The sequence below is a fragment of the Ceratotherium simum genome, chromosome 5, assembly GCF_057802395.1.
Source record: "Ceratotherium simum simum isolate JZ-2026a chromosome 5, ASM5780239v1, whole genome shotgun sequence".
Lineage (NCBI taxonomy): Eukaryota > Metazoa > Chordata > Mammalia > Perissodactyla > Rhinocerotidae > Ceratotherium > Ceratotherium simum.
The window spans coordinates 37,469,475-37,491,077 of record NC_141904.1 but is presented as its reverse complement, the minus strand read 5'-3'; the positions used below and the strand labels follow the sequence as shown (position 1 = coordinate 37,491,077).

The following is a 21,603-nucleotide window of genomic DNA, read 5'->3' as shown; positions in this document are numbered from 1 at the left end:
TTTGTTCTTTTTTATGTAGTGTTTGAGTTGACATTCACTGCCTATATAGAGATGTCCATGAGCTGGTTGAAACTTGGACTTAACAGCTGAATTGAAGAACCAGTGCTGGAGATGTAGGACTAGATGTGAGAGGCATAGCTGATAGTCAGAGCTAAGGGTACGGATGATATTGCCCAAGTAAAGACTATAAAATTAGAGAAATGGGCTGAGATCAGCACCAACCAGGTGAGCACCTATTTAAGGGTAAGTGGAAAAAAAGTGTTAATAAAAGAATAAAAACAAGGCAGAGCTGTGTCAGATGCCAAGAAAGCTGTGTCATCAGATGCCAAGAAAGAAGAGAAGCTCAAGAATGAGACAGTTGAAGAAGTTGAGGTGTAGAGGGCTTAAGAAAAATATATAAATACTTGATTAAAAATCATATGTATATATATATATTTAAGGAAACAAATGTGGAAATGGAAGATCCATCACACTTTCTTGGTCACCATTGTATATCTTCAGTCTCTAGTGCATAGTAGGTGTTTGATAAGTGTTTTTTTAATTAAATGAAATTTGTTAAACTTTATGTTGGACAAACATTTTAAGTTAAAATTATGGAGAACTTGTAAGGTCTTTTTGAACATTTTAAGTTAAAAATATGGAGAACTCGTAAAGTCTTTTTTTAACTGTTTAGCATAGGAATAGTTGGAGCCTTAAAGTAAGTTAATTATTTGACAGTTAAGATATCTAAAGACATGTCTTATTCTTTAATTCAGGGGGCAAAGTGCAGTATTATAAAAGAAAGTGTTAACCTTTAGTTATAGATTAATATAACAATATAATGTTATAACAGTTATAATTATAACTTATTTTTCAGGCGTTCATTTGAATTTTTAGATTTATTGTTACAAGAGTGGCAGACTCATTCATTAGAAAGGTATGCATTAACTTTTCCTCTCCTGCTTCCTTCCCCTCCCCATTGTCATAAGTTCCTTAGAAGTTGATGATATTGGCTTTGCATTATTTCTCATTTTGCTTTAAAAGTTATTTATACTGGTTTTCCTTTAAAGCTGTGGTGTGATGCTCCTCTTATTTGTTGGCAGCTATGAATAGTATGATTTTCCTCTTTGTTTGTGGGGTGAGTGAGGGTCTCTTAAGTAGAATGGGTTATGTAAGATACTCCAGGATAACTTGGGCAAAAACTTAAAAACGTTATCTCTAGTCATGTGAAATACATTTCCTCAGGTGCAGTTAATCAAGTAACGAATGATTTAAGATAGAAGGAAGACACTCCTTTCAGAGGAAGGAGATTGAAAAAACAAAGTGATTCATTGGAAAGTTTCTCCACACCAGCTGTCAGGTGTCATTGGTCAGGTATATACTGGGCAGCGTCTAATGTAGCTCTGAGGTGAACAAGAGGAAAATGTGGGCAGCTAGCTGGTCACTTGCTATTCGCATGGCTGTATTTCTCGTTAGTTTCAAGTTTGAAGCTTGGATATACCTATATTTACGTTGAATACGTTGCTGATTTTCCATTTTCATGGAAATCATTAATCTGTTTATAACCCTTTTTTTTTTTGGGAGGAAGATCAGCCCTGAGCTAACATCCATGCCAATCCTCCTCTTTTTACTGAGGAAGACCAGCCCTGAGCTAACATCTATTGCCAGTCCTCCTCCTTTTTTTCCCTTTGTCTCCCCAAAGCCCCAGTAGATAGTTTATGTCATAGCTGCACAGCTGTGTGGCACATGGCCTCAGCATGGCTGGACAAGCGGTGCATCGGCGCACACCTGGGATCCGAACCCGAGCTGCCAGGAGCGGGGCGCACGCACTTAACCGCTAAGCCACGGGGCCGGCCCTATAGCCCATTTTTTTAAACTAGAATTTGCTGTTTATTGTAGGCATGATGTAATTCCATGTTTTCTTTAAGTTCTTTTGTGACAGCTACTATTCAGTTTAGTCAGATCATAACTGATCATACTGTTAGCAAATCATTTTCTACATAGATGGGTTAGTGAGGAGCCACACAGAAGAGGTTTTTTTTTAATTCATTAAAAATTTAAAATTTAGGTACCGTATATTTATACATTATCTAGATTCCATATAAAGTTAATTATTTTCAGGTTAATTATGTTTGAATTGTCAGAAGGAAACCATACGTGAATGAAATGTATGGGGTGGATTATTAGAAAATCTTGCAATCTTAGATTTATTATTATGCACTAATTAATCTTTTTACCTCCCCTGCCCCTTTGTGACTGATATGTAACATATAGGCAGTAAGTATCATTTGTAGTGAAATACATGGTTGTTTTTTTTTTAATGAGAAAGATTAGCCCTGAGCTAACATCGGATGCCAATCCTCCTCTTTTTGCTGAGGAAGATTGGCCCTGGGCTAACATCCGTGCCCATCTGCCTTTACTTTATATGGGACGCCGCCACACCACGGCTTGACAAGCGGTGCATCAGTGTGCGCCCGGGATCTGAACCTGCAAACCCCAGGCCACCCAAGCGGAGTGTGCGCACTTAACTGCTACGCCTCTGGGCCGGCCCCTGAAATACATAGTTTTACACGTGATTCTAAAGATGTTTTATTTTATAGACACGCAGCTGTCTTGGTTGAAACTATTAAGAAGGGAATTCATGATGCTGATGCTGAGGCCAGAGTGGAGGCAAGAAAGTAAGTCTATAATGTTCCCTTTGACACTTTAAACATTCGTTGGTGTTTTCTTTGAAAGGAATTATATTGGGAGAATGAAAATATCAGAAGTGTCCCAAGTAGTCTACTTGATTAGCTCTTTAGTAAAAGTGAGATTGATTTTTTTTTTATTAAATCTGTACCAGATGTCTAACAGTTTACTTCGCATTGTCATTTGTATAATCATCAGTATTCCTATTCCATCATAACACACTACTCACTTTCTTTGTGAATAAAAATAACTGTCATTTATTGAGCACGTGTCATGTACCTTCTACTGTGTGGGGCAGTTGGTATACATCATTTTCTAATCCTTAAAATGATCTTGCAAAGGTAGTGTCTCCATAGATTGGCAACTGAAGTTTGGAGATTTGGGGGTTTACCCAAGACCACACAAACCATGAGGATCACAGCCAGGTTTTAAACTCAGATCTGCTTTTCTCAAAAGCCTGCCATCTTTCCATGAAAACTTGTTAATTTAGCAAGTATTCACTTAACACAGAGTGGATGTATTAAAAAACTATAGGCTTATCTTCATTCTTCCTGCATGTACACATTTTACTGTTAATGTGTAATCATGTAAAACTATTACTTCATGTGCTTTTTATTGTTGTTTGTTCATTTGTTTTACAGGACATACATGGGTCTCAGAAACCACTTCCCTGGTGAAGCAGAAACATTGTATAATTCCCTTGAGCCATCTTATCAGAAGAGTCTCCAAACTTACTTAAAGAGTTCTGGCAGTGTAGCATCTCTTCCACAATCAGACAGATCCTCATCTAGCTCACAAGAAAGTCTCAAGTAAGGTCATACAAATGATAATTAATGATTTCTTCCTTTCCCCAAAGTTCAGGTTGGATGGTTGAATATCTATCTGCTTGCTTTCACTTAAAGACTCCAACGTACTGATTTTCTTTGGTCTGTTGTCTCAAGGGTTGGATTGCATGCTAGTATAACTTCTTCTCTTTGAGTAAAGAGTTTAGTGATTCACATTTTGTTTCCATATGTTTATGTCTGTGAAAAAGATTGGGAAGCACTGATTTATATACATTTTCTAATACCTCAGAAATAGTTCATACAGTAAGTAGCCCATTTCTAGGGCATTTTAATGGAGGAATTGTAATGGAGATTCGAAAGTCATCTTCAGAACTCATACAGCACTGTGTGACTGATAAACAATCTGCTGTTTTCCTTCTTCGCCTCTTGCACAGTTAAAGATTTCAGCAAATCCCTCAAGGGGGCAAAATTCTCTAGTATCTGACTCAGTTCTCTGTAACTCCATTCTCATTATTATGTTGGCTACCTCAAACCCTTGCAGTCTTGGCAGCCTTAACCCTTAACCCTATTTTCTGTCTCTCTAGCCCTATGAGATTGCTGAAATTTCTGATGCCTTCTCTGCTCCCTGGCAGTGGCCACAAGTATCTGCAGGTTTCGCCAGGAAAGAGCAGCTCACAAAATGTGAGCTTACCTCTCTGTAATTCCTGTCTCTTTGGGATCTTGACCCCGCAAAGACTGCTAGTTGCCTTGGCAGCTCTCTGATGCAGGACTGGGACCAGGGTGAGGCAAGTGAGGGACCTAGGGCACAAAATTCAAAGAAGCGCTCCCAGGGTCTTGTGAGTACTGTACTAAAGTCCAGTGACTTACAAGTTTTCAGAATAAAAGCAGATATTCAAAAAATAATTATTGTAGGAATAATTACCTATCTAAACTTCTAGTTAAATGTGATAAATTCTTCACCTCACATGAGCTTTTTTGCTTTGTTCCCTTTACTTTTATTCACTATGCTTAAACTTTAAAGTGCATATGAATCATCTGAAGATCTTATTAAAATGCAGAATCTGATTCAATAGATCTGGGATAGGGCCTGAGATTTTGCATTTTTTACACACTCCTAGGTGAAGTCAATGCTTTTTGTCCAGGGACCATACTTTGAGTAGCAAGGATCTAAACTAGATATTTTATCTTACTCTTATGTAATATCTTTAGACGTAAAAAGCTTTAAATTCTGTGAACCTGGAAGTGGTGTGCTTCAGTCTAATAGGGTAGCAAGTTTAGGGAACAGTTATAAAAATAATATAATACTGGGCTTAATAACCAACTACCAAATTTACCATTTGATGATAATAACTTGCCTGACGTTAACCTGTTTGGAGATTTTGCATCTGTCTGGCCTTGCCCCCACCTTTAAAATTTATGCTTTCCATATCCCCCTTACATCTTTAGATATATTATTTATCTATGGGCTGCAGGGTACCATTGTAATTAAAGATAAATAATCAAAAAAGATATTAAGGGACCGGCCCAGTGGCATAGTGGTTAAGTTCGCATGCTCCACTTTGGCAACCCGGGGTTCGCTGGTTCGGATCCTGGGCGTGAACCAACACACTGCTCATCAAGCCATGCTGTGGCGGCATCCCACATACAAAAAATAGAGGAAGACTGGCGTAGACGTTAGCTCAGGACCACTCTTCCTCACGAAAAAAAAAAAACATTAAGGAAGATGGTGGATTCTTTGAGATTATTGGAGCTGTTTTGCTTTCTCATCATACATGTCATCCTCAGCAGCAGTTCTTAGCTTTGATTCTGTTGCCCCATGCAATAACACTCAATAGCACAGCTGTAGGTAGTATGATACCTACGTGGTAATGGCACAAATTGCCAAGGGCTACAACCATTAGACAGAGGCTTTGGTTATGCTGAATTTCCTCTGTGCTAGTAATAACATACTCCTCTCTCCTTCTAAGTAAAATATCTCAGAATACAAGTGTTGGACAGTGCTATTATTGAGCCCTCAATGGTGAGCACTGTAATGTGTGCTGAGGACCAGAGTAAACAACAACATTCTGGTCCTTGTCTCTGTAGAGCTTACCATCTTTATTCATTGCTAGTTATTTCGTTTTTGCTTCGCAGCTAATTGAGATACCATTGATATGTGACAACAACTGTTCTAAAGTGACATATAAAAGGAAAATTAAAATTAGAAGTACTTGTCAACTCTTCAGAAAACTCAGTAGTATTGCGCTAATTGTTATCAAAGGGGTAATAAATTATGTGTTCTTACTAAAAGTATTTCTTTTTACCTTGCAGTCGCCCTTTTTCTTCTAAATGGTCTACGGCAAACCCGTCGGCTGTGGCTGGAAGAGGTAAGTTGCCTTTTTAAGTAAGAATTGTAACATATTTTTCTTAATAAATAAAGTAAAAGCTACTTTATATATAAAGTAAAAGTTACTATATAAAATGATTTTCTCATCATTGGTCACATCAGAACAGTTTAAAAGCTACTGCTGTTAAAAACTGTTTAGTTTTTAAACTGTTTTGATGTGCTTTCAAAGTATAGTTTTTAAACTATGTTAAACTTTTAAACTTTTGATATGATGCACAGTGAGAAAATCCTTTTTTTTGGTGAGGAAGATTAGCCCTGAGCTAACATCCGTTGCCAATCCTCCTCTTTTTGCTGAGGAAGATTGGCCCTGGGCTAACATCCATGCCCATCTTCCTCTGCTTTATATGTGGGACGCCTGCCACAGCATGGCTTGTTAAGTGGTGTGTGGGTCTGCACCCGAGATCCGAACCTGCGAACCCCGGGCTGCTGAAGCAGAGCACACAAACTTAACCACTACACCACCGGGCCAGCCCCAGGAGAAAATCGTTTTATGTAGTAGGCCAATGCTATACACATATGGTCTATCTGTGTTGTATACCGTATACATATGCTATGTATAATATATACCTTGTAGTGTACGTAATTATATACATACAATATACGTATACTATGTAGTATATCGTATACATGTGTACATGTATAGTATAATTCGAAGTTCCATGAAGCACTGCTTACCGTTACTTGTGACGCACTCTGTTTTCTATTCTGTTTCATTTCTTTAAAATGCTGTCCATGACCCACTCAGTTGATTTCACAGCCTATTAATGGATCCTAACTCACAGTTTATAACACTTCTCATTTTTAGAACTGAAAAACTAAAGGCCAGAAATTTAATGACTTTATTGGCATTGCCTAAGAGTGACAGAATCTGCATTATTTTCTGACTAACCCTACTCTTGGACTAGTTCTCCTTGCATTTTTCTGATAGTAAAAAGATAGTACTGCTCCCATCTATTTATCTTCTCTAGTGCTTCATTTTCTTGAATCAGGCATGAACATCTTCTCTTCATCTGCAAAACAGTCCTATGAATTTTACAAAATATAGTTATTTTTCCCATTTTGTGGAAGAGGAGAATGAGGCAGAGAAGTATTGAGAAAGTTGTCCAAGAAGATTTAGTTGTGACAAGATTGAAACTGAGGCATTCTGACTTTACAATACTATAAAATACTGTCTAGTGTCCATCTAGCCACTGCTCCTTTTTGACTATTTGTCATCATGGATTAGCTCATGGTGGTTTCAAGTTCATATAATTTTCATGCTTTTTGCAGTGATGTAAATAATATAGGTTACCTTTGCTTTGTTTTCCATAGTATCAGCAGGCAGCAGCAAAGCCAGTTCCCTTCCAGGAAGCCTGCAGCGTTCACGAAGTGACATTGACGTGAATGCTGCTGCTGGTGCCAAGGCACATCATGCTGCTGGGCAGGCTGTGCGAAGTGGACGCTTAGGTGCAGGTGCCCTGAATCCAGGTTCCTATGCATCATTAGGTAAGACAGCTAATTATAGGAAATTATACATTGTTTTCTCCCTGGTCTCAGTGAAGTCAGGATGATGGTGATATCTTAATGATTTCTATTTCATTCTTACTAGTTAAGGATAGTCCATATGTTTTAATGTGATTCTATACTTGGGACATAGTTCTGAGGTATCTAGAAGCTGCCTTGTTTCCAATTTTCCCCTTGTCATCCTCCTAATCATCTTGATCAAAGGAGCAATTCTTGATTCCATGATTTGCCTATAGAATTTTCACAGCTCTGCAGTACTGCCACATCCAACCATGGGTTACTAAGGGAGTTTGGGGAGGGCATTGGGTATCCAGCTTCTCTGTTCTTTCTCCTTCTTCTGTTCCCTTACCAAGAAGTTAAAGCCTTTTGGGAATCTGGGAAAACTGCAAAGACTTTAATCATAGTCAAAATTGAAACATATATTCTCAAAGCTATTCAGACTTTATTTTTTATGTCCATCACCTTTAAAAGTTTGAGGTTGGTTATCCATTTTTCTGGTCTCTGTTTTGTGCATCATTTTTCTTTCTCTTGAGTAGTACTGGTGGAACACTAGTCAAGCAAATCATTGGAACACAGTAGGAAGTGCAGAGATATTAGGTATGAATGTAGTACATGATAAAGTTGGCACAGCTACATTTAGTGAGAAAGGAATAAATTATTTAGTAAATTGTATTTAGACACATGGTTTACAACTTGGTACAAAATTAAGTTAGAACCATGTTTCACACCATAAAAAATTTATTCCAGGGGCCAGCCCGATGGGGTAGTGGTTAAGTTCGTGTGCTCCGTTTCAGCAGCCCAGGGTTTGCGGGTTCAGATCCCAGGCGCAGACCTACACACTGCTTATCAAGCCATGCTGTGGCAGCATTGCACATACAAAATTGAGCTAAAGGAAGATTGGCACAGATGTTAGCTCAGGGACAATATTCCTCGCCAAAAAAAAAAAAAAATTATTCCGGATGACTAAAAAGTTGAACAAAAACGTAAAGCAACTTGATGAAAACATAGTAGTTGAGTATTTGTCTAATTTCAGGTTGGGGAAGGAATTTCTAAACATAAAAGCCAAAAAATCATGAGGGAAAAGTTCCTCTGATTTAAATCATATGTGTGAAAATAGAAAATCAAGTGGCTGGAAACAAAAAGGGGAAAAGTTTTTGCTACCTACTACAAAAAAAAGCTAAAATGTCAAGAAGTTTTAATAAGTCTATGAGAAACAAATGAACTTATTTTTATAGAAAAATATTCTACATATATCAAGGAAATTATATATCGTAATTACCCAGAAAACGCCACAACAAATGTTGAACCTCAGTTGTAATCAAACAAATGCAAATTGAAAGACCTGTAAATACAGTAGTCCCTCATTATTCATGGGGATACTGTCCAAGACCCGTAGTGGATGCCTGAAACCGCAGATAGTACCAAATCCTATGTATACTATGTTTTTTCCTATACATATATACCTATGATAAAGTCTAATTTGTAAATTAGGCACAGTAAGAGATTAACAACAATAACTAATAATAAAATAGAGCAATTATAACAATATACTATAATAAAAGTTACTGTAGATCTTAGCAACCTTAGCATATGATTTTTTTTCTTTCCTTATTAAGTCGAGAACTTTCACCTTTTCACTTAAAGGAAGCACTTTATAGCTTTTCTTCAGAGTATTTGAATTGCCAGCATCACTACTCTTGCACTTTGAGGCCATTATTACATAAAATAAGTCGAATACAAGCACTAGGATATGACAACAGTCAATCTAATAACCAAGACGGCTGCTTAATGACTAATGGGCAGGTAGTGTATACAGTGTGAATACGCTGGACCAAGGGATGATTCACGTCCTGAATGGACAGAGTTGTATAGCAGGAGATTTCATCACGCTACTTAGAACGGCATGCAATTTAAACATTATCGTGAAGGTTCTAGCCAGGTCAGTTAGGCAAGAAAAAGAAAGAAAAGGTATCCAGATTGGAAAATAAGTAAAACTATCTTTATTTGGATAAAACATGATATTAAATATAGAAAATCCTAAGGGATCCACAAAAAAACCAGAACTTATTATTGAGTCTAGCAGGGTTGCAGAATACAAGATCAATATACAAAAATCAGTTGTATTTCCAAATGCTAGCAATGAACAATCTGAAAATGAAAGTAAGAAAACAATTCCAATTATAATAGCATCAAAAAGAATAAAATATTTAGGAATGAGTGTAACAAAAGAAGTGTAAGACTTCTCTAGGAAAAACCACTCCTGTGTTTCTCCTTTACTCTCATACTCATAATACTGTTGACACCAGATGTGTGGGTTTTCCACACCAAGCAATTCTCCTACATCAACTGGGTGTCCTATAATTCAATCCAATTCTGACACTAATCGTAGTTAGCACAGGCCTCACAGGTTAAGGGCTCCGTCCCATAAGACTGCCCCCCACTCCCACTTCAGGCATCATTTGCAAGTCCAGGTTGTCTTCTGTGCTTCCGATCAACTGGCTATAAATCAGAGGTTCCTATGAACCCCTCCTCAGGTATAATTAATTTGCTAGAGCAGCTCATAGAACTCAGGAAAACAGTCTGTTTACTAGATTACTAGTTTATTATGAGTATGGATACGAATAACAGCCGGATGAAGAGATACATGGGGTGAGGTCCAGAAGAGTCCCAAACACAAGAGCTTCTATCCCCATGGAGTTGGAGTGCAGTGCACCAACCTCCTGGTGCATGTCTTCACCAATCCAGAAACACTCTGAAACCTCGTACTTTTGGGATTTTTATGGAGACTTCATCACAGAAGCATGATCTATCATTAACTCATCTCCAACTCGTCTCCCTTTCCCAGAGGATGGAGGGTGGGGTGAAAATTCCAAGCTTCTAATCCTGGCTTCATCTTTCTGGTGACCAGCCTCCATCCTGAAACTGTCCAGAAGCCCACCAGGAATTAACTCATTAGAACAAAAGACACTCCTATTTCCCAGGAAATTTCAAGGGATTTAGGAGCACTGTGTCAGGTTCCAGAGTCAAAGACCAAATGTTAGAACAGAAGATGCTCCAAGTGCTCTTATCACTTAGGAAATTACAAGGGTCTTAGGAGCTCTGTGCCAGGAACTGGGGCCAGAAACCTATATATATATATAAATTTTTTATTTCACACTTGTACACTAAAACCTGCAACACATTTTTAAAAGAAATTAAAGAGGATCTAAATAGAGAGATATCCAGATTCTTTAAAGGCTTAATATTGTTAACATGGCACATTGACCTACAGATTCAGTGCAATCTGTATCAAAAGTCCAGCTGCCGTTTTATAGAAATTGGCAAGCTGATCCTAAAATCCTTTTGAAAATGCAAGGGATCCAGAATAGGTGAAACAATCTTGAAAAAGAAGAGCAAAGTTGGTGGACTCAACACTTCCCAATTTCAAAACTTACTTCAAAGCTGCAGTAATCAAGTCTGTGTGGTACTGGCTTAAGGATAGACATATAGATCAATGTAATAGAATTGAGAATCCAGAAATAAACCCATTTATGGTCAATTGATTTTTATTAAGGGTGCCAGGACCATTCAGTGGAGAAAGAATTGTCTTTTCAACAAATGATACTGGAACAACTGGATAGCCACATGCCAAGAAATGAATTTGGACCCCTATCTCACCATATCCAAAAAATTTACTCAAATTGGATCAAAGACCCGAACGTAAGAGCTAAAACTCTAAAACTCGTGGAGGAAAACATAGGTGTAAATCTTCATGACTTTGGATTAGGCAGTGTTTTCTTAGATACTACACGAAACACACAAGCAACCAAAGAAAAGATAGATAAATTGGACTTCATCAGAATTAAAAACTTTTGTGCTTCAAAGTGCTCCATCAAGAAAGTGAAAAGACAGCACAGAGAATGAGAGAAAACATTTGCAAATCACATAATCTGATTAGGGACTTATATCCCAAATATATAAAGAACTCTTACAATTCAATAACAAAAAGACAATTCAATTTAAAAATGGGCAAAGGATTTGAATAGACATTTCTCTAAAGACAGTATACAAATTGTCAATAAGCACATGAAATGATGCTCAACATCATTAGTCATTAGGGAAGAGCAAATCAATAGTATGATGAGATGTCACTTCACACCCACTAGGATGGCTATTATCAAAAAGATGGACAACAACAAACCTGGCAAGGATCTGGAAAAATTGGAACCCTTTAACACTGCTGTTGGGAACGTAAAACGGTAGAACCACTCTAGAAACAGTTTGGCAATTTCTCAAAAAAGTTAAACATAGAGTTGCCATGTGACTCAGCAATTTCACTCCTGGCTGTATACCCAAGACATGAAACATGTTCTCATAAAACATGTACATAAATGTTCATGGCAACATTATTCATAATAGTCAAAAAGTGGAAACAACTCAAATGTCCATCAACTGGTGAGTGGTTAAGCAGGTTTGTCCAGGGCCGGCCCCGTGGCTTAGTGGTTAAGTGCGCACGCTCCGCTGCTGGTGGCCTGGGTTCGGATCCCGGGTGTGCACCTACGCACCGTTTCTCCAGCCATGCTGAGGCCACGTCCCACATACAGCAACTAGAATGATGTGCTATGACATACAACTATCTACTGGGGCTTTGGGGGGAAACTATCTACTGGGGCTTTGGGGGGAAAAAAAATAAATCTTTAAAAAAAAAAAAAGCAGGTTTGTCCATACAGTGGAATGGAATGTTTTTCAGCCATAAAAAGGAGTACATTACAGAAAATGAAGTACTAATGCATGCTATAAGATGGATAGATCTTGAAAATATTATGAAGTCAGACACAGATAGCCACATACTGTGTGATTTCATTTATATGAAATGCCTAGAAGAGGTGAATCCACAGAAACAGCAAGTAAATTAGTTGTTGCTAGGGGCTGGGAGTCAAGGGAATAGGGAGTGACTCCTAACGGGTACAGGATTTCTTTCTTGGGGTGATGAAAATGTTCTGGAATTAGATAGTGGTGAGAGTTGTGCAACTTTGTGAATATATTAAAAACACTGAATTGTATACCCTAAAAGGGTGAATTTTATGGTACGTGAATTATATCTTAACCTTTTTTAAGTGGGGAAAAGACTTAAAAAAGGTTATCCTGAGTCTTAAAAATAAAACATTATATTTAATATCTATTCTTTTTATTACCAGAAAAATATTATATTTGAAATGTTTTCATGTGAATTGGAAAGCCAATTTGCAACAATATTTTTTTCATAAGAAAGCTTGTAATAGTGCCATGAAATTGACTTAATTTGTTTCTTTAGGTTCTTTGAAGTCTGAATTGCCTGTTTGGTTTATTAAAAAAGGGAATGGTGTCCCTCTTTTCTCTTTTCTTCATCTGGCCCGGATTCATACTCAGGGACAAGGAACTACTTGCCTGTGGCTCTTTCCAGGGCTTAAATAATGGATTTTCTCGTTCTCTCTCTCTATTTCTATTTCTTTTTTTCTATTTCTTTTTTCTGTTGCTCTCAACATCTCTTTCTTTCTTTATCTTTCTTTTTTCTCTCTTTTTCTTTCTCTCTCTCTCTCTGCTTTCTTATAAACATGTGACTGGTGTACTCTCTGTTTTCTTCTACTTTGAGTCTTGCTTATCATGACAGAACATTTATGGATCAGAGGGAATTTTCCATCATTTTTCAGCAAACACTTAATGAACACTTAGTTTTTGCCGGGTACCCTACCGGGTACCAGAGAGTCTCTCAGTCTACTGGAGGTTGCTAAAGGATGAGCAGCTAAAAGCTTGTTGAGTTTTATTCATTTTGAGTTTGAAGTCCCTGTGAGACATCAAACTGGAGGTGTTCAGGAGGCATAGTGGTATAGTGAGGCATTGAGATATAGTGGTATAGAACTCAGGAGAGAGATATATGCTTGAGATTACATTTGGAAGTTATTAGAGAGTTGTTCTTACTGTAATCTTTCAATATTAAACTCAGTACATTCCTTAAAGCAGTCGCCAGTGGGTTTTTCCTCCACTAAAGTGCTAAATCCTTTGGCAACAGGAATATCATGAGTATTTTGAAGTTTACCCTTTAAAACTGTATCCTGAAGAGGAAGCTTGGTGTGATGGGAGATAGGAATTTGTGTTAAGGAAACCTTGATATATGTATGCATGTTTATGAATATTTATTCTCAACAATGAGTTTGTGGAATTGTTTAACTGGAAAAGAATATAAATGGTTTCAGTGGTATCATGTGGACAGAAGCCATATTTCAGTTGACTGAGGAAGAAGTTGGAAGGAGAATTTGTATAAATTATTCCTGTGCTTGAAGATCAAGAAAAGAGGTAAAAGAACGTTGTAAGATTTGTAATTAAAAGTTAGTGAACTTTTTGTTTTTTAAGATTGGAGGAGTTAAATATGTTTGTATACTAAGGTCGTAGAGTCAGTAGAGAAGGAAAAGTTAAAAATGCAAGGATGAGGGCCCGGCCTTGTGGCCAAGTCGTTAACATTCCACGTGCTCTGTTTCGGCGGCCTGGGTTCGCGGGTTTGGATCCCAGGCGTGGACCTACTCCACTTACCAGCCATGCTGTGGCAGTGTCCCACATACAAAATAGAGGAAGATTGGCAGGGATGTTAGCTCAGGGCTAATCTTCCTCAAGCAAAAAAAGAGGAGGATTGGCAACGCTTGTTAGCTTAGGGTGAATCTTCCACAGTAAAATTTTAAAAAATAAAAAATAATTAAAATTGCAAGGATGAGAGGAGATAATTTATGGCCAAAGTTCCTATGAAAGGTGTGAGGAATGGAATGTATAGAGCATAACTGGAGAGTTAGTCTTGGATGTGGAAGGGTCATCAGTTTCACTGAAGTAGAAGGGAAGGAAATGAAGAAGGAAGCAGATTCAAATATATTTTGGGGGAATGGGCATTAAGAAGAGTTATCCAGGAGGTTGTTGTGACTTCTTCCCTGAGGAGTCAACCTCAGGATCATGTGCTAATAAAAAGCAGGTTGTCCGAGAGGTGGCTTGAGGTTTGGAATAGCCATAGAGGGGGCACAAGAGGTAAGGCACTCTTCTGGGCTTCCTACAATCACCCATACATTTGGGGCCTTGGCCAGAAGGACTCACAGGACTAAGAGGCCACTGTACTCATGGCTGAGGTTTATCATAGCAAAAGGACACAAGCAGGATCAGCAAGGGAAACAGTTTCGTCAGGTAGTCTGGAGGTGTCTAGGCACAGGCTTTCAGAGTTCTCTCTCCCAGAGATGAGGATGAGGGGCTGCATAGAACATGCCCCTTCCTCCAGCAATGAAATGCAGGAACATGTGCACATTGTTTCTGCCCAGGGAAGCTCACTTAAGACTCAGAGTCCAGGGAGAGGGTGGAAGGGAGGTAGTTAAGCAGCCACCCTGCCACATGACCAGCCACAATTATCAGAATTCCACTCCCAAAAAGAAAGCAGGTGTTCACCATAAATCACACTGTTTGCAAAAACAGTTTAGTATAAAAACAGTTGGGGCCGGCTCCGTGGCTTAGCGGTTAAGTGCACGCGCTCTGATGCTGGCGGCCCGGGTTCGGATCCCGGGCGCGCCCCGAGGCACCACTTCTCCGTCCAACGCGAGGCCGGGTCCCACGTACAGCAACTAGAAGGATGTGAACCTATGACATACAACTATCTACTGGGGCTTTGGGGGGAAAAAAATGAATAAAAAAAAAAAAAAAAATCTAAAAAAAAAAAAAAAAAAAAAAAAATCTAAAAACAGTTGGTATAGCAGAGTTCAGTACCACCCCCCACCCCCCCACACACAAAATAACCTTATCATTGACAGAGGGAGCATCCAAAACTAAGTTCCCAAAGGCCAGCCAAGGGCCAGCCCCATAAGTAGGCCCTTCTTGAGAGCAGCTTAAAGCCTGGTATGTTAATACTTTCCTGCACAGACGCTAAAGGCCAAGCCTGATAATTACCCCAGTTTCTAGCAGTGCCAGTATGCATGATTTCATAGTTTTGTAATTTTGCTCTATTGGGGTACTTCCTAGTAATAGAGTAGAGAAATTGAGATTTATTCAGATCTGAGGTTTTATAGGGATTGGAAGTTCTAAGAAAGGATGGGGTGGGGAAGCAACAAGGCACTAGACAGAGGATCATGACGGGAGAACTGAAGAGTAGAATTTGAGGAGTGTGCTCTAGGCTATAGAGGAAATGAAGAAGCAAGGCAAGGTGACTCTGATAAGGAGAAACTCAGCAGACCAAAGCAGAGCATTTGCCTGATGATGGCAAGGGTCCAAGGTTGGGGAACATGGGCTTCACTAATTTCTCTCTCTAGGTTGGTGAAAATCAGACTCATTATCTATCCTGTTTTTGTTTTTTGGTTTTTTTTGTAGTCTTGATCTCACATGGGAACCTCATCTTGTTTAATCTAGTATGTTTTAGTTGAAAACAAGCCTTTTATATATGTCTGTGCTGTGAATTCTGTCTTCTTAAGAATAATGTTTTCTAGGGATTATAAAATCTTTTTTTTTCTAATATACTAAGTTTTCCTCTGTTCTTTGCTTGCTCTTTCATCAAAGAGGATACTTCTGACAAGATGGATGGTAAGAACTTCTTTTCTAATTCTACTACTAAAGATTTTTATGGCTCTTGGATTCCATATAATATCTTTGTTTATTCTCTTAATTTTGAAAATAGTCTGCTTATTTAGCAGCAATCAATGAGAAAATGGCTACATAATTCTCTTATTGAATTTTGGGTTAGGCATGTCCATTTTTGGGTTTCCCAGTGTACTCAAATACTAGTTTAATGTTTGTTGTTAAGTTAAATCAATCATCTTAAAATCTTTTTCTATGAGCTCTTAGAAATATTCTTGATTTGTTAAGTCTTTCTCTGAAATATTAGATTTAGAAGAACGGAAAAGAATCTCATAAGTCGTTTGATTCAACTCTTTACTAACTCTGGAGACAAATGACATATTTTACAGATTCATGTGGTTATTTATGAAAATGAAATGCAAGTTACAGATACTGTCTTTTTAAGATTGAGTTTTAAACTAACATTTAATCAAAACTGAACTTACTTTAAGCTTTGCCTTTTTAATTTCAGTATTCAAATGATTATACTTTATCTGTAGTTGCTTGATTCAATGTAGTATTTTTATCTGTATGGTAATTTTTATCTGATCTAGATAGTATATTACCCACACTTTCCCCTCACTTCAAATACCATAATGTTATCTAGGAACTTGAGCTTTTTTTAAGAACTTGTAAGGAGATACTAAATCTGTAAGGCACAGTATGAGATCTAGGAAAAATGGAGAACTGTATGTTTTTCTGTCAGTTATTACATAAACTCTGAAATTGATATATCTTCCATTCCAATGAAATGGAACATTTATTTAATCTTGGGTTGTGTACATGAGTGTTATATATGTTAGTCTCTGTGCTTCTCTATGTGTTTAATGTATTTCATAACTTTCAAAAATTATTGAATGAAATGAAAGCCCACCAAGAGATAGTTTCTATATTTCAAATCCTTCAATATCACTTCTAACACTGCGATTCTGGATCCTTTAAAAACAAATTATTCATGGGCCGGCCCCGTGGCTTAGCGGTTAAGTGCGCCCGCTCCGCTGCTGGCGGCAGGGGTTCGGATCCCAGGGGCACACCGACGCACCGCTTCTCCGGCCATGCTGGGGCCACATCCCACATGCAGCAACTAGAAGGATGTGAAACTGTGATGTACAGCTATCTACTGGGGCTTTGGGGGAAAATAAATAAATAAAAATTAAAAAAAAATAAAAACAAAACAAATTATTCTCACTTTCTAGATCAAAATACTTTCTTGTTTGGGTCAGAAACATCAGCCTATTTGAGGAATCGCCTGTGTTATGTGACTTACTGCTGTCACTGGTGTTCAATCCTACTGCTGTCACTGGTGTTCAATCCTATGTTTAAAAAAAACTATATACACACGCAAAGACATATCTATTATTGTTCTTTAGTAGTAGTGAGTTATGATATTTGTCATTTTTCTAGTTTTCATTGATATCTTAGGGAGTGCATATAGGTATTGAGTAAATTGCTGATGGACTGATAGGTCTTTGTAATGTTCTGATGAAAATACTGGGTAAATGAGGCCTAGGTCATGGATTTGGTTCCTGTGTCAATTAGCTTTTTTAGTTCTTTTATGGACTACCTTTTGAAAATTCACAGAGAGTGTTCTTACTCTGGAAAGATCTATAAAAATCTTCATTTCGAAGAAAGTAATGAAAGAGTTGCATCTTTCTTTAGTGATGCATTTCTCTAATTTTCCTCACCACTTCAAATTTTAAGTATGAAATATAGCAGATAAAAGTGTTTGTTACAGAATTGCCATTTCCAGTTGTCTTTTTTTGTGTTGTGAGTCATTACTTTACTTCAAATTTTGTTTTTTGTTTCAAAATGAACCTTTTAAAGTTAATTTAAGGCTATCAGACTAGAAGATATTTTTTGTTTTCACCTTTTCATTTTAGTCTTGGGTGGGAGGCGTGAAGTAGGTCTTAACATCAGCATTGGCAGAATTTGTTGAAATGTTATTGTTTTATTTCCCTTATTTAGGAACAGCATCAGAAGATGGTAAGAATTATACATTTTGTTAGTAACACAAATACCTCCTACATTAATATTTTCATTAGTAGGAAATAAATATTAAAAACTAAAATAGGCTAATTTCTTTGCAAATCTATATAATTTGCCAGCTGTGGTAGCTTCTACATTTTATGTTTGGTTGTGTTAGTTATACGTGTGGATTCTTTTTTTTTTTTTTTTTTTTTTTTTAATTCTTCGTCCTGGAGTTTTGCTTTGTGTCTTAGATCATCTCATGCTGGGAAAACATAATTGCTTAACATGTTTAATAATATTTAGTATAAAGTTAGTACATAGTTTCATTTTTTTCCAGTAGTGACATTAATGCCTTTCTTTTGTTTTTCTGTTTTTGTTTTCTAATTTATGCCAATTCATTTATACTTTGGGGGAGCATGTGCCATTGCTTTATCATTGGAGTTTAAGTATCATCAGCATTTAAATGCATTTATTTAGTCAACTTTTAAATGTATCTTTGACTTTGAATCAGTTACTGGGGAATTGCATATATAATTTGAATTTGGGATTACAAAAAACTTGCTAGATGTAACACTTGATTTTACTGAGCCAGTTTACTTTAAAAAATAATTATTTATTGCTTTTGAATTTGTGGAAAGGGAAAAAATTCAATTTTTAAATTTATCCTGCCCAAAGGCTGTCTTATTAAACCTCTGATTTGAAGCACATTTTTTTTCTTCTAAGTTTTACATGGATGACATTTTCTTGTGATACAAAACTAACTAGATTTAACATTATTTTTGGTCTTATATTTACTCTGATATATTTGAAATATTTTCACATTTTAAGTTTTAAATTGGAGTACTCTATAAAAATGGTTTCTGGCACTGTGGCATTATAATTTAGAATAGTAGTATTAAAGTACTTAACTTATCCTAATTTCTTTGTTATATCGGATAAATTCTCCATTTCAAAAATAATAATTTTGTCTTTCTGTTGTACTTCTTAATCGGGAGAACATTGTGTCCTACTCTAAACAGACTGTAAAAGGGTGAAAGGCCTGAACTATGGGCTTATTAGAGGCCTTAAAGAAGTTGATAGAATGCTAGGACTCTACCAGCTGTACTTCTGGTTTTGCTTCTGTTTTATTCCTAGTTTTTAATCACTCTCTTGTCTTCCCTCGCTCCTTTTTTAATTTTATAGTTTCTCCTTAGTCTTCAGTGTATTTTTTCCTAATTAATATAACTGTACCAGGCTAGCCAGTATATTGTGATTGCCCTATGAATTGTACCTTTTAACTAAAAAGGATTCTGAGCTCTTTTTTATGATTATGTTCGGTATTGGTTCTGATTTGATAGTGGTTGAGACTATTGCTTGAGAACACCAAAGTAGCTGCTAGTAATATATTTTTGTTTTTACTATTGACAGTTTACTTAAGCACTTTGATTAGCATTATCTCCTCTGGTTCTAGAGCTCTAGAAATAGATGTTTGTGGCTTGGTTTTGTGGAGGGTGATGAGGCAGTGGTAGAGGAGAAGAATAAGGTATTTCCTCAAGTCATTTTATAAATGTAATTGGTTGGTTGGGGGAAGAGAATAGTAAAAATGTCCATATACATCTGTAGTAATCTGGTGTTTAGCATAGAATAAAAAGATTAAATATTTTACCTAGTATTATCTCTTCTTGCAGAGCCCTCTAGAAGTACTTTTACAGTCAAAAGGATTATTTGGGCTGTTGTTTCTAAGGTTAAGCTTATATTTAAAACTATAGGCTAGATTTGAGAATAAACTAAATTTCATGGAAACTGAAATTTTAGAATTGGAGCTGCCAATTAAGAAACAAGTGACATGCCTATGGTAATTATCCTAATTGTAACTCTACTTTACTGGACTAATAATATCAAAGGTAAGAATGGAAATCTTTTAGTTTGACGTTATTCTTACCCTTGAAGGAAAGTTAGCTTATGGTGCAACACATAAAAAGCAGTATATATTTTAAAAATTTTAAGAGAAATTTAATCTGTAAGTGATGGTTACATTATTACAGAATTTAACAATGCTTGAAAAACATACCCAATTAGAAAATTATAGTGAGATTTTTTTTTTTCCTCATTACTAAGTATTATAGAAAAATGTCTTTAATTTTGTAAATAATTTATTCCTTAGGCCGGGTGAGAGCAAAGCTTTCAGCACCACTTGCTGGCATGGGAAATGCCAAGACAGATTCTAGAGGAAGAAGTCGAACAAAAATGGTGTCTCAATCACAGCGTACGTATTGCCTATCAGTTGTCCTATATTTGTAATATGTTAGAATAAGTGTCTTTCTTGTATATTACTGTATTAGGAGATTGACCAGTGGATAAAGACAAAGCTAATTTCAAAAAAGAAAAGCCACATACTGAGTTCTTGTTCTGTACTTTAGGTTCATCATCACCTGACAAAAATGAAGGTATTTTTTTTTCAATGTTTTGGGTCAGTTGTTGTGCATGTTTTGGAATTTTTTTGAGTGGGTGTTGTCTTGTCTTTGGTGTGTTATTAGGGCTGCATCATCGTTATCTGCCACTTAGAAAGAAAACTTTCATCTGCTGTACAAACTTTTGCATGAAGATATTTTAAATAGCACAAATCTCTTAGCATTAAGGTTTTCACAGTCTACTCAGAAACTTGCAGATGTGGAAAATTGTGCTTTTTAGAGGCAAAATAATTGCCATATATTAGCATTAAATCTGTTTGCATCTAACTAATGCTATTCAAGGACAGATATATGGTATCTTTGTACTTTCCCCACAATCTATTACAATATGGTTAGCATTTTTGGCAGGTATATACTGATTCATAGTGAGGAAACATAAATTGAAATGACCAGTGCTGCTATATTCCTTGTTAAATTTAAGATTTATATTTTTGCCGTTTCATTGGAAACTGAGTTCCTCATAAGCACAGTTATTAAAAAGCACAATTTTGAGGTCTAGGTAAAATGAGTGATCCATTCCTACATGTTCCAGAATAGTAACACATACATTTATGGCATTATTAATTTAAAAGAGTTTGTTCCCATTCCTTCTTTATCAAGAGATTTTCATTAGCACTTATCTCTAAAAACAGGAATTTTTTCTAGGGAAGTAATGCTGGGGTTATTCTACATACTTGGCTATTTTGGAAAGACATAGATTTAACTATTTTCCACTGTTGTTTAGATGATTTATTGGGATATAGATTCCCTATTTGTCTGTTTTTTAACTTGATTCCTGAATCTTGGACTCAGGGGAAAGAGCTGGGCTTAGAGGGAGCCAGGGTGGTGACTATACAAGTCCTGCCTAGCAGATTCTCCTCTTCTCCTCTTTCCAAAGTCAAAAAGTCCAGGCAGAGTAGTGATGAGAGCACTCAACAAGAGTCCTAAAAATAAGCAGAAATGCTTAGTAAAATTGGTTTGCAAGTTGAGGATTATTTACAAATAGGAAAAATGGCAAATGCCCTCTGGGTAAGGGCTCTTCTCTTAACCAGATTAAGAATAGATATCACAATCTTCCCTGATCTTGTGTATTTTTAGAGTAATTTTTAAAGTAATTTAATCTTTAGCAGTGCAGCATGGTCGTTTAGAGCCCTGCTGCTCCAAATGTGGTGCACAGACCAGCATCAGCATCATCTGGGAGCTAGTTAGAAATGAACAGTCTCATGCCACCACAGATCTACTGAATTCAGTCTCTCACAAGATCACTAAGTGATTT

General features: G+C 36.9%; 1 protein-coding gene across 4 annotated transcripts in view; it reads left to right on the top strand.

The window, feature by feature from the left end:
• Positions 1-21,603, top strand: part of CLASP2 (cytoplasmic linker associated protein 2) — a 170,822-nt gene that overhangs the window by 88,343 nt on the left and 60,876 nt on the right. For all 4 annotated transcript variants that reach the window (XM_087430684.1, XM_087430682.1, XM_087430683.1 and 1 more), the window contains exons 14-19: positions 857-916; positions 2,580-2,657; positions 3,309-3,476; positions 5,763-5,818; positions 7,150-7,323; positions 20,042-20,143. In XM_087430684.1, the coding sequence (XP_087286810.1) occupies positions 857-916; positions 2,580-2,657; positions 3,309-3,476; positions 5,763-5,818; positions 7,150-7,323; positions 20,042-20,143 (638 nt within the window). The remainder of the gene's footprint in view (positions 1-856; positions 917-2,579; positions 2,658-3,308; positions 3,477-5,762; positions 5,819-7,149; positions 7,324-20,041; positions 20,144-21,603) is intronic.